Below are 13733 nucleotides of genomic sequence, written 5' to 3' on the forward strand. Positions count from 1 at the left end.
AAGATTTGACATTGGTCCAGAATTTAGAAAGGCAAAACAGGCTGCAATAATATCACTATGGGCAACTGTGCACCCTCAATTTATGTCCACTAAAAGTGCTTGTTTTTGTCACTGACAGGCTCAGATTGTTATTACAAGTGTATGACAACATTATGGAAAGGATCCCTACAGAGAAATTAAACATTTTCCGCTCTTTTGCTAAGTCTCACTGAAGGAGAAGTCTAGTTCTGAAAACTCATGAAATATTCCGCCATGATATTGAAAATCTTGTGAAAGCACAATAAACTCTTCCCAGCACTCCTCTCCTCAACTCTCACTAACGTCTAAACTGTTAATTTTCCAGCCTCTTTCCTTCCTCCTTGAGGAAGACTTGGTAGCAATAACAAACAGACCAGCTAAAGGTGAAGAAAAACATTTCATTCCTCTGACTGGATCCTTTACATAACGTTGTCAGACACCAAACAGAGACAAAAACAAGCACTTTTAATGGACATAAATTGACAGTGCACGATTGCCCACTGGGTAACATTGCAGCCTGTTTTGCCACTGCGGCTGCAACACTCTCTCTCAATACTGAACCAGTTTCAAAAATTATTGTCTCCATTTGTCACAAAAACAAGAAAACAGGGTCCAGTTTCAAAAAAAAAAAAAAAAGTCTTCCCTTTAAATTTGCGTGCAAATACAGGAATTTATTGTAATAACTAACGGCAAGCCTTTTCTGCGTTCTTGATCTGATTAAGTGCATGTCTACATATGTGCATATATTTATTATATTTAAGACCCCTCCCCTTAAAAATGTGTTTGGCTTATTGTTATTTTACCTCAGTGTTTGACTTTCACTGTGTCTGATTTAAATTATTTTTTCTGTCTTCAATCATGTCTGGAACTTTCTCACTTTTCTGATTGCAGTGGCTCCCCTTGTTTTCCCTTTCTTTAGTCTTTTTTCTTCATGATTTACACTCAGTTAAAACTAATGCCGTTTAATACAACAGTCCTGAAATTAATCATTTACAAAGGTTACAATGCTTAGTTTTTGATGGAACTGTTTTAGAGGTGTTGTAGTCGCTCTGATGTAGTTTGTGGTACTAGTGAACTGTGTGACATTCAACACAGAGGTATCTCTTATATTGTGTCCATCATGTTAACATCAATGAGACTAAACAAAATATTAGAAACATCTCTCAATTTAGCTCAGTAGAGCTCAATAGTATCACAAACTGCAGTCTCAACACCTCTCTAAAGCAGTGTCAACAAAAACTACACATTTTAATTTTCATAAACAGGGATGTGAATTGATAAAATATTTTTCATACCAATGCCTTTATCGATTCTACTTATCGGTCCAATTCTTTCACGGTTCTCTGATAGATTCCTGATAATATTTCTGCTTTAAATAGGGAGCTGATGATTCGAGTCAAGCCAGATGTAGCCTGAGAGGAAGCTGTAGGAACAGTCTACCATCAACTATCTAAAATGGACGAAATGAGCAAATACAGCATTAGTTTTTATTTAGGTTTTGTTAGTCAAAGTTGTTTGCTGGTGTTTCCACCCTTAAATTATCATTTTACAGACACTACAAGCAGCACTGTCATCTGTCTTCATGAAATTTAGCTGCGCTTTGGGACCATTTCTACCTTCTGTTTTGTTTTCAGTTTTCAGCAGTGAAGATGCATGAGTTTGACATCAGTTTTGCAATGTGCAACTGTTAGAGAAACAAGTCGGCATTGATAAAAGGGTTTGATAAGCTTGGAGGTGTATGATTACAATGGATTGGAAATATTGGAACTGGTTCTGAACTCCCAGAGGCGGATTTATTGCAAGACTTTTGCATTATGCTGCGCTAGATCTATCTCGGTGTACCTAATAAACTGGCAACTGAATGTATGCACTCTGCATTTGTCAAGACTCCGAATTAACTGAAATGGTTTGGAAACACTGGCACAGTTTTACCATGTGGCTTGACTTTTAACACGAGCATGTCGAGAGGCTTCAAAAAACAAAACAAAAACAATCTTTTAAGGGCAGAAACACAACAGTGATGTAACTGGGGTAGAATCACAAGCAAAAAGTTGAGGCGTGATTACAAATAAACGTCCTTGAGTCCAGGCTAAAAAAGAAACAGCACAAAAACTCCTCTGAAACTGAATCTTTACATTCCTATATTGAACTGCTTCACACTGCTTTTAACACCAATTACAGTGAGTCACGATACAAGTCGATGAGCAGCGGCTGTTACCAACGTGTGGAATCATTACACCAAATGTTAAAAAAAAAAAAAAAATGCAATGACTAAATACAGATATATTATGTAAAACTCCCAATGTTTTTTTAAATAGTCTATTTCACTTACACTGTGGTGGAGAGGGAGACAAGCTACTGCACTGGTGTCTGAAAAACAAATTGGTATAAAATGTGGTGTAATAAATACAAAAAATTTGGATCTGACAGATGAGCGAGTAAAAACACTGTACAGGAGTTTGTATTTGTACATCATACTGGACTGTTGTTATACCATTACGTCTTTATAGAAAGCCCAGCCTTGAGGATGTTCTCCAGGTGGAAAATGAAGGAGTACCTCTTGTGGACCTTTCCGTACGAAGCCAGGCTGGCGGTCATTCCTACTTGTGCCAAAAGAAACCAGCAGCATTTAGGCCACTTTCCTCAAAACAAACAAACAAACAAACAAACAAAAAAAACGTGCCCAGCAACTCACCATGTTTTTGACTGAGAGGAAAAAAGTTACAACACAGTTTAAATTCCGACGTTACTACAAGAAGAAGAGGTATCCATTTTGAAACACTTGTCTTATGTTCTTTTAATATACATTTCTGTATGTTATGACCTATCTAAACCGTGTAGCGACAAGCCGTGTAAAAGTGCTTTTCAGAAAAGTTTGGCAAAACAAAAAAAACAAGCATTGAAGCGGTCACAGTACACAACGTTACTGAAATGGACTGCATCTGGGCAGTAGTTACTACAGCCAGAATCCAACTTAAGGCTGATGAACAATACTTTAAGACAGCACCAGTGATCACAAACTGAGCCCCTCCGTCTACAACACAAATAACGGTAACCGCTCGGAGGAAATGTGGGAACAGAAAAAAAAAACAAAACAAAAAAAAACAGAAAATAAAAGCATCTGTCTTGTCGTTTAAAAAAGCGTTTCCTTCTTCTAGGAACAACCAGAGAGGCAAGGCTCCATCCCTCCTGGTCTTTTACGTACTTTACAATATTATGAGCCAATTATGTACACAATGGCGAGTGAGACTGGCAATATGAAAATCACAAGTACTTCTGTAATGTCATACCATTACACTATATACCATTATATTTCACCTTAATAGGACTATTTTCACAAGGAGGTCTGCGTAATGCTTAACACCTAAACAAACAAACATAATACACCACTCACCGAGATGAAGTGAGAGAATCTGTCTGTAAACATTAACAAACATAGATACTGTATATAATTATATTCATCTATACCCATAAGTATATTAAAACCATGTCTAAGGAAGGTTGGAATGTAGTGTGGTCCTGAAAAAAATTGCACAAAATCAGTCGTTTCCCCCCTTTTTTTCCTCCACGAAGAAGAAGAAGAGATAAATACGATGACAGCTCACGTCTGGAGTGATGGTCGGCTGTTTGGGGGGAGGAGGAGGAGGAGGAGGAGAAGGAGGACGAAGGCTGGCTCATCTCCGTACAGCCATCCTGTGTGTGAGATGCTGACCACGGCTTACAGCAGGTGAACAAGGAGAGGAGCAGCGTGGCGGTGGAGAGGTTAAGCTTCACATCCTCCTCCTCCTCCTCTTCTCTCTACCTCTCCCTCCACCTCACTTGCTGAGTTCTTCAAAGTGCCGGTAACTTGACGACGTGACAACACTTAAAATTTCCACAGCTGTAAAAATAAAAAAAGAAACATAATGAGGTGGTGGCCCGGGCCCTCCGATGGGCACAGGCGAGCTGTAGAGAGCGTTCATAGTGGTGTTTTAGTAGCAAGAGAAGGGAGAGAAAACTGTGCACAATGATGCCTGGTCACTTCCCCTGCCGACACTCCAGTCGCTGTCGCCACAAACGGCATTGAGGTGTTCGTCTGTGTGTCTCAACTCGGCCATCGCACTGGTCAAAAAGCACTGTATTCCCTTTTATGGTGCACTGCTTCAGATCAGAGGTGGATCAGAGCCCGGGGGGGCCAACAGGAGTGCACTTTACAGGGAATGAGGTATTGAGGGAACTGCGATGTCACTCTGAAGCCGGCTGGCCCGCCTCCGGCTCCTCTTTGACGTTGACAGGGCTCAGGGCGGCGCGGCGCTGCTGGGTCGAGCTGGAGCCCAGGGGGCTGGCGGGGTTGTGACTGGAGCAACAGGGGCGGCCTTCGAGGGAGGAGGAGGTGAGCGCCCCCGCCTCATGATCCCGGCAGAAAGAGCGGGGGCAGAAGTCACAAAGAGATGAGGCCGGGGCCCCGCAAATGCTGCAGTCGTGCCACGGACATTCCCAACGTCCTGCAGACAAACGTGGAGGTCATTATGGTTTCAAACCCCCACTGAAGGTCTCAAGATAAATTTTACAGGTCATGAGATGATTAACAGCATAGGAGAGCAGAAAATACATGTCTCTGTTTGTTTGTTTTTTCAGATATGCTCTAATTTCCAGTTTTTGGTTGAACTGGTCACAACCACTGGACGTGTGCGACCAGTGATAAGGGGTCACGATTTTATATTATTAAGTTTGAAGGGGTCACAAGCCAAAAATATTTATAATATATATTGAGTTTTCATGGTCACTGTTGTCAGAATATCAGTATCTGGAAACTGTTTAAAGCATGTTTTAATTACAGTGAATGTGTGGCACTGATATGATGATGCCAACAACACCAAGTTTGTGCCAACCATCTCTGAAAGGTTTAGTTCACCTAAATTACACAAGACATACTGTCTCACCAACCTCTGGTGATACCTGGCCATGGAGACCCTTTTATTTCTTTTATTTTTTTCTGTATATCTATCTATTCTGCAGATAAAGATTAGGCTATACTAATATTATTAGTGTTATACTATTTTTAGAATTAGATTGCAGTGGTGGCTGCATAGGATTGTTTCTGACTTATGTGATCAAACATCTCCAATAACTCCAGCATGTTGTAAATTCCAAAAGTCAGAACTGATTGAACAAGGATCAATGAAATTATTTCCAAAGTTCAAACATGTTTATAGCTAATGAATTATTCTGCTTCGTATTTGTTGGTGTTTAGCCTTTAAAAAATATTTTCATTACAGTCAAAAAAGTGTTTGTTCTTCCACCTGCTGCTCAAAAAGGGAGGCACACACTGGTATTAACAGAGTGGTTGAGCAGCACCTTAAATCAGTGGTTCCCAACTGGTGGGTCGCAAGTCCATTCTGAATGGACCGCAAGTGACTTGCCAAAGTGTCAAGTTTGTAAAAAACACACTTTATTTTTAAGTGCAGTGAATTCCAGCACAGAGCTTTTACTTTGAAATGGCATTTCTTGCTGTAGATTGAGTGACTTGAGGACAGCTACTTAACAGAGACAGCAAACTAGCTCGACAAATGCAAGCATGACACTGAATGTATTAAACTGTGTGAACCTTGAACTAATGACTAAGGAGAAATCTGGATCCCAGGATAGACCAGTTGGGAACCACTGACTTAAATTAAATCTATTCATTAAAAAGGTTGATTTATTAAAAATATATATTTATCATTTCAATATTTATGGTGATGACGTCATAAAACATGATGAAAGACATTCAAAGCTTCATTCAAAAACCTCAGTATAAGCTTTGAATGTAAAAAATTCACATTCTGTACAGCCGTAAACAAAACTAGAAAGTATGTAGAAAGTATGTTTTTTGTAACGTGGATAAATGGATAAATCAATCCTGTGCACAAAAAAAATATGTGGGGTCATGAAATGATTAAAATGACAGAAAAGCAGAAAACAACATACTTTTGCCACAACAAATCTATAAATATATCTTTATATTTAAATCAAATAAATAAAAATGAATACTAGCTTTTTTCTTGTAAATTAGTGGACACATAAAATTATTTAGATAACAAGGACAAAATATATATATAGTCAGTATCATTTGCAACTAGTGACTTTATGACAACCAGACACTGCATGCAGACACTGCCTGTTTTGAGCTGTCACAAACCAAAAAGGTTGGAGACCCATGGTTTAGAAATTGACCTGTTGTTATGTTAGTTTGCTGTAATAAGTCAGTATAAGTACTACTAAAGTAGATTTTTTTTTTGTCACAGCAAGTATGTTATGCTGCTAATATCAGCTGAGATGGTCATGAAAAATATCTGTTATCAACCACATTTCAACATTCACACACACATACGAGCTCAATGTGTCATTACCGTATGGCGGCTTGGTGAGGTTGAGACACAGCAGGTGGTACGCTTTCGGACAGTCCTTTCTGTCACACATCACCAGCTCGCCTCCTTCTCCGCAGCAAAAACAGAAGTACTCGTGCGTGTGTTTACCCTCCGGCCGCAGCTTCCGCTTCTTCGGCTTCAGCTTAGCGTTCCTGGCCTTCTCCTCTTTCTCCATTACCACAGCGCTCTAGAGGAAGCATTGTAAGAAACACAAAATGGTGTCAAACACAGCTTCTACAGTCAGGATTGATCTAGAAGTGGAGGTAAGGCGACGACAGGTAAACGTCCTCACCGTTGGCTGCACCCCGAGGAATCCAGAGCAGTTGTCTGATCCACAGTGACAAGATGATCTCCTGTTGCCCACACAGTGCAGGTTGTAGTTGAACGTCAGTTCTGTGCCTGCAGGAACACCAGAGACAAGATGTGTTCCGTCATTATCATCTGGCTCACTTCAGGGGCCTGTAAGGCACATGTAGGAATGTTATAGAGCATATATGTGTCATGTTTCTACGTGAACTTACCAGCCTCGATATCACAGAGGGCGAAGAGTCCAATGCGAACGTCTCCGTTTACCGTCCACTTCTGGGTTTCACAGTTTGGGCTGCAGCTGTGGTTCATAAACCGAGAGGAGTTTCCTTTGGGGCCAGCGTCGATCACACGATCCTACAAGCACAGACAAACATTAAGACACCAGGGTTAAAGAAATTGCTGGTGTAGGTCTCTCCTCTGAACAGTCTTTATTAGTTTATCTTTTATGTTACCTTAGTGAGGGTGAGCATGTAGAAGTTGGTCACATGATTTTCATGGGCACGTTTGATTCGCTGCTGGCACTCTTCAGAGTCGATCACCTCTCCCACATACTCTGTAACAAAGTCACCCTGAAGGAAACAAGAAACATGATATTTTTACACAGACAGCCTGACTTTAAATTACTTATGATTAGTGATACGGGCGAGGATCAATGTCAAGGACGATTTAATGGGACACATGTTTCAGAGCCTTTTTAATTGACAGTCTGATCATCAGGTCATTAAGTATCAGACTGGTGGATCGAGGTAGTTCCAAACTTTAAATGCAATCATCCAGAGAAAACCAAAGTCAAGTTTTGTGAAATGACATAGAAAATACTGGTACCCTCTACTGAGTGATGTAATGCCAGTTATTATCTGTCCTTCACCTATCTCTAGAAGGGAACTCAGACAGTCCAGACCTCCGCCAAGGTCAATCTTCTAGTCTGTGATGCACAAATCTGCAAGTGCAACCACTATATATATGTCTGGTTATATTTCCCTAATATCTCTGGTGGACATTATTGCAGACAATTCATATTTGGATTTGAGTATAATTAGTTGCATAATGTGTGTTTTGAAGTTTCTATAGCAACACCTTACTTTAAGAAAAAAAGTGTTGTTACTAATATGGATATTTTATAACTGTACTGGAACAAAGCCACTGTCTGTCACCAACAGCTCCATAATGACTGCTTTCTAGGGATGCTATTTAGGGTGAAAAGATTTAGCTTACCTTCCTGAGACCCTGGTTGGTCCTGAGACCCCAGCCACGTCCATCTGTCTTTATCACCTCTGTCTCTGCATATAGCCGCTTAGAGAAACACTGATTCTCACAGCTGTCTCCTGCAGGACACACCTGACAACAACAACATAAAAAGTAAGAAGTGTAATTTCTCATGACTGTCTCATCTGTTTGATTGTTCGAGAGATAAGCTGAATAGACATGTATACAGACCTGTGGATGACACTCGTACTGCAGCATGCGGTTGAGACACTGGGAGTGGAGGCTGCAAGGATGCTCATCTGTTGGTCTGCAGTTGCATCGTGGGATTTCTGACAAGTCAGCTACGTGCATCTGCACTTTTCCCACTGGTTTGTTGGACTGAAACAAGAAAACACCCACATAATGAGTAAAAATACTTCAACTTATACAATTTTAAGGTTACTTGTCTATTAAATTCACATTACCTTGATGAATTTGTACGGTGGAGGTTTGCGAGAGTTGCGTTCCTGCTCTAAAGCCTCCCTGCTCTCCCTCTGCGCCTTAAGTTCCTGAAACCGCCGGGCTGCTTCTTCCAGAGCTAAAAACACACCAACAGCATCTCAGAGATTCATCCTTCATGCATCTTTAAAACGATTACATCACAAAAAATTGTCTTCAAAATAGAAGAAGAATTTACCTTTCTTGAAGGTTTTGTTGATGTTGATCTGACCCGTGACGAAGTTCTTGTCATTCTCCACGTAGGGGAAGACACGACCCTGGTTGATCCAGTAGTAGTCGTGGGAGCCGAAGAAGAAGACAGGGAAGTCACCGATGTCGTGGCGAAGGCTCTGAATGTTTGACGGCACCAAGCGAGGGTTGCAGATCTCTGCTGGCCACCACCTGTGGGGTAAACAGGACAGGGACATAGTTCAGTGAGAAGGAGAAAAGTGAGGACAGAAAGAGTGTCGTAAAAAATAAATTATCAAACATGTCAGCTAATGTTATCAAAGCCTGATGGAAGTATCAAACTTGTACCAAACTTTTAAAACATTTACTTTGCTTCCCATTCTTTTCTATCAAAACGTATGTGGACGATAATTTTACAAAAATAGTTTTCACACAAATTCCAGCAAATCATAGATCTACATGTTTCACAGACAGAAATGCTGTCAATCATTTTTCTTAAATGGAAGAGACATTATTCGTGTCCCGTTACTACATTGTAATCTAGCACCATGCCAGCAGACTACAAACTGAAGCATTAGTATATAAGAGCACAGTCACACAGTCATCGTGAAACAGGAAAACACCACTGCTCTGCTCTGCTCAGTATTTCCTGAATACCTGCATCTGTAACATCATATCACATCCTGTTTCAGTACGAGGTGCAAAGCAAATTTGTTGCACTGAACGTAAACAATAAGACCGGTGATTTTCCATTATTTGTACATATTTTACAGATCTAATGCTATAAATAAAACAAAAATAAGTCCGCCACTGGCCTGTCAGTGGTGGCAGCCCAAAGCACATTTGTTCCTACTACAGACATAAGTCTGTGGTTGGTTTTGGTCATACTTGGGATTTTTTTTTTTTTTTTTTGATGACAAGAAAAATATAGAATATCACCAGACTTATCTTTAAAAGGAAGACATAATTCCCCAAAATGACCATTTGTATATCAATTAATCACCCTGTGTTAAGCTGAATTGGTAAGGAAAACAATGTATGATGAATCCAAAGAGGGAGAAAATTTTTGATGAATTGACATCATGGGTGACCACATTTAACAACAGCAAAACTATATAAAAACGTTAGTTTACAAACTCTCACAAAACTCCTGCAGTCCAGTCCATCCAGTCGTACACTCAATACTTCGAAAACAGACAGCCCTGTCTGGAGACTTATCTCCACTCTCTTAAAAGCCAGACTCCATTGACAAAACCTGTAATTTTACTTTGCTGAGCACATGAGCTCCTGGTCTACCACCGTTTCAATCGGTAGTTTGTGTTATTGCACGACTTGGGTGATTTACTTTGGATTCACCAGTGTCACAAAATAAGACAAATAAACTAGAAATAAAACTTAACTAATAAACTGATCGAGGCAGTCGTAGACCAGCAGCTCATGTTTTCAGCAAAGTAAAATTACAGTTTTTGTCAATAGAGACTGGCTTTGAGAGAGCGGAGATTAGTTTCATCAGGGCTGTTTGTTTGGGAAGTGCTGAGCATATGACTGGATAAATGAGACTTTGATTATACTGCATGAGTTGTGTGAGTTTGTGTTTTGCTGTTGTTAAACGTGGACCCCTATGACTTCAATTCATCAAGAATTTTCTCTGTTTTTGGATTCTTTGTTCACCATGTAGGTATGCGAAAAAATCAAAGTTTTCTTCATGAATTCAGCGTAACACAGGGTGAGTTATTGATATACAAATGGTCATTTGGGGGGTCAAGTATTCCTTTAAAAGTAACTGTACCATAATCTGAAAGCTGCACGACCTTCAGCAATCTGGAACCAGTCCTCTCTGCGTACCTGTAGTTGCCCAGTTTGACCCAGACAATTTGTTTGTAGTGAGGTTTCTTCCCTGCCCTGCAATCACTGCAGGACCACGCCCCCTCTGGCATCTCCATCTCCAGACACTCCGGGTGGAAGGAAGCTGGGCATGTGTCACAGCACAGCAACTTGCCTCCTACATTTGTATGGATGTACACATGTATGTGTATGTATGTGTGTGTGTGTATGTGTAAGTGTGTGCATGCGTTGTAGGAAATGGGTATGCAAAGAGAGGAGGAGTGTATGATTAGGTGATGCACCTCAAAACCTGGACAAACTCTGAATCTAATTTGCAGACAAGCCTAATACAGGTTTAATTACCACAAATACAACAACAAATCTTTGTTTTTCAACTTCTAGTTTGATATGAAAATAGTGTCCTTGTTGGGAAGACATTTGTATCTACAGCTACCATAGTAACATCTGGTCGTTGTTCTGAGATGAAAAACTAGTGCCAGGAGCTTTTTGCTCGAGTGGAGACTCCTGTGAGAGCCGCACTGCATGAAAATAACTGACTTTTGGAAACCACTGCATGGGGTTCTCGGGTCGGTTACAACTTCCACTGCAGCAGTTTCAGCATGTCTGGCAATCAGATTCAGAGCACTGTACCAAGACCAGTCTACGGGAAATACATGCGGCAGCACAGGAATAAAATCAGCCAGCGAGTTAACAATGGATCAGGGTTATACTCAGATAACAAATTATTGGCAAAAAGCAGGCATGCAGTCCTGCCAGTGAAGCAAACTTTTCCCATCACACATATTGCATCCTGCACAGACCAGCTTGCATGGAATCATATAATTTTATAATATTGCAATGTGTTTTATTTTTTGTCACTTTAAAAGACAGTAATTTCACTATTCTCACAGTTGGGAACTCATCTTTGCTTAACTGTAATCAAATCTAGTCCTGATTGAAATTATATTCCATCCAAGGCAGGTCGAAGCTCGAGAAAATGAGGTGAGCCCAAATTTCATTTCATCTGAAAAATTTCAGTCAAAAATAAAACTTAGTTGCAGTCAGCATAAAAAAAGAGGTGAGGCCTTTCAAATCAAAAACAAGCCCAGAGTGCTGAAGCAGAGAAGCAGTGCGCCTCCAGCAGTGATAAGCTCCACAAACCACAGACAGAACCTGAATTAATCCAGAGCATCCTGCATCATACCGTAGTTAAAGTACGGGAGGTTTGATGACCAATTATATTTCCCAGCATATTTATAACAACTTTATTGCAAAGATAAATACCCAGATTGACTGTTGATGTACAAGAAACAATCTCACAATGGGCCTCGTGCAAGAACCACTCATACAAAACAGATTTGTTCACATACAAGTGATTTAAGAGAACTTACTGCATGCACCATTTTTTTTGTACTTATATTTTTTAGGTACAACTAAAATTCACGAGCCGAAAATATAGTGTTTTTCTCCACAGGAAATAATCATAACGCCTTTTTCTAAATTACTTTGAGGTTTAAATATGCTGTCGAAATCAGCTAAAATGAATATTGATAACTAAATAAAGATTAATTACTACAACAGACCAAATCGTGGCTTGCCAATTCACAGAAAAGATTTTGTGGTTTTATTGGCATATCTTAGAAAATCCTCAGCTGCATCAAACAGTGTGACACAGCTTGATAAATTATATTCTCTTATCCATCAAAGTGACATCATATCATGGACCACTTTGCTTTACCAGGATATTTTTAGTATCAAACATCACATCAAACCAGTTTCCTATTTTCCACCTGCTGAAGAAGACCATGGCCACCGTAAGATCTGGGAATATTTTCAACATTTTTTGAGCTACAACAATGTCACGACGGCTGGTATTGTTTTCACCTTGTGAGTCTGTGTGTGTGCCAACATGGTGAAATGTGATACTGGTGACTCCAACTGTTGCGGCAACCACCACAGGTAGGTGCCAGGTGATTATATGTCTGTTTGTCTGTGTACCAATTTTGTGAACAAGATAATGTCGCAACAGTGCAAGATAGAGTCCTGAAACTTTTCAGACGCAACCTGCCGCCATGCTCTTGAAAGCTTGCACAAAAAAGGCACAAAAGTAGTGCTCTTTGCTGCATGTCAGTCCCCGCTCTCTCTTTGTCTCCCCATTTCACTCTCTGTCCTGTCATTAGAGGCAAAAAGCCCACAAAAATAATCTTAAAAAAAAAGAAAAAGATAGGTATGGTCCGAGCAAGGGCCCTGGAAAATGGAAAGGGGCCACTGGCTCTCCCACTTTACCGACATTTGCTTTAAATCACAGATCATGGTATCGTGGCCAGAGCGATCTCGTTGCAAGATGGTCTCTAGTTATTTCTTTCTCAGTGCAGAGTTGCTCTGATGACAAAAAAATACAAAACTGTTCTTGCATGAGGCCCACTGCTTTCTGTTAATGTGTTAGGGAACTTGGCTGAGGTTACTTTGCGCCACTCTGCATTAAAATTAACTGCGTGTTTGACCAGTTAATTAACTTTGCACCTCAAGGCTTTGAAATGAAAGATGCGTACAAAAAAAGGGGAGCAGGCACAACACAAACACAGACCAGTGGGACAAAAGGAGAAAGAGAAAAACTGTTCAGTTACCTTTCCCAACATTCTTTTTGGTAGCTGACGAAGGAGAGGGAATCATAGGTAATTTCAACTCAGCACGATTTGACTCAGTCAGAAGGTAGTGGGACTTATAGGCATATGAACTTAATATGGTGTCAGTAAGGTCTTGCACTAACAGTCCTACACAAGACACACAGGAAGAGACGGGGGTGAGCCGCAGTCAAACTCGAAATTACCCAAAATTCACAAAAAGAGAAAGAACAAAAACTCACAGTCTCTCACACACACACGCACACACAGAAGAAACAAGTAAAACAAAGTTGGTCCCGACACAAAAGGGCCAAACAGTGCACTCAACTTTTGTTCAACAGGCAAAACATCAGATCGAAACTCGTCAAAAAGACATAAAAAAAAATCCTGTTGTTTTCTCACTCATCGCCATCCAGGACAGATGGGATTGTTTTAAGTAGAGTGCAGTGTGTCATTCATAGTATTAGTATCGTGATGGAAAACAAACATTACAGTTCACAGCACTGCTATTCATGAACAACAATGCCACCAAACATGAAACATGTAATATTAGAGGATAAAAAATATATGAGGTTTCACTCATGAGATGTAACTGCAGGTGTGTCTTCATAAAAAAAAAAAAGAAAAAAAAAAGAAGTTATATTCCTAAAACAAGATACAAAAAAAACTAATCATGGTGGGCGATCGAGTCCTGGTG

General features: G+C 40.2%; 1 protein-coding gene across 3 annotated transcripts in view; it reads right to left on the bottom strand.

Moving 5' to 3' along the window:
* Positions 1–2607: 2607 nt before the first annotated feature.
* The window catches only part of nsd3 (nuclear receptor binding SET domain protein 3), a 28781-nt gene continuing 17655 nt past the window's right edge, over positions 2608–13733 (bottom strand). The window contains exons 15-25 of one of the 3 annotated variants that reach the window (XM_078170609.1): positions 13040–13063; positions 10434–10590; positions 8599–8801; positions 8387–8499; positions 8154–8300; positions 7932–8054; positions 7169–7285; positions 6929–7070; positions 6700–6806; positions 6390–6594; positions 2608–4502 (exon numbers count right to left, since the gene is read on the bottom strand). In XM_078170609.1, the coding sequence (XP_078026735.1) occupies positions 4243–4502; positions 6390–6594; positions 6700–6806; positions 6929–7070; positions 7169–7285; positions 7932–8054; positions 8154–8300; positions 8387–8499; positions 8599–8801; positions 10434–10590; positions 13040–13063 (1598 nt within the window). In that variant the 3' untranslated portion in view covers positions 2608–4242. Of the gene's footprint in view, positions 4503–6389; positions 6595–6699; positions 6807–6928; positions 7071–7168; positions 7286–7931; positions 8055–8153; positions 8301–8386; positions 8500–8598; positions 8802–10433; positions 10591–13039; positions 13187–13733 lie in introns of all 3 variants that reach the window. The other 2 variants (XM_033619716.2, XM_078170610.1) reach the window with 2 other exon arrangements.

The sequence above is a fragment of the Epinephelus lanceolatus genome, chromosome 9, assembly GCF_041903045.1.
Source record: "Epinephelus lanceolatus isolate andai-2023 chromosome 9, ASM4190304v1, whole genome shotgun sequence".
Lineage (NCBI taxonomy): Eukaryota > Metazoa > Chordata > Actinopteri > Perciformes > Serranidae > Epinephelus > Epinephelus lanceolatus.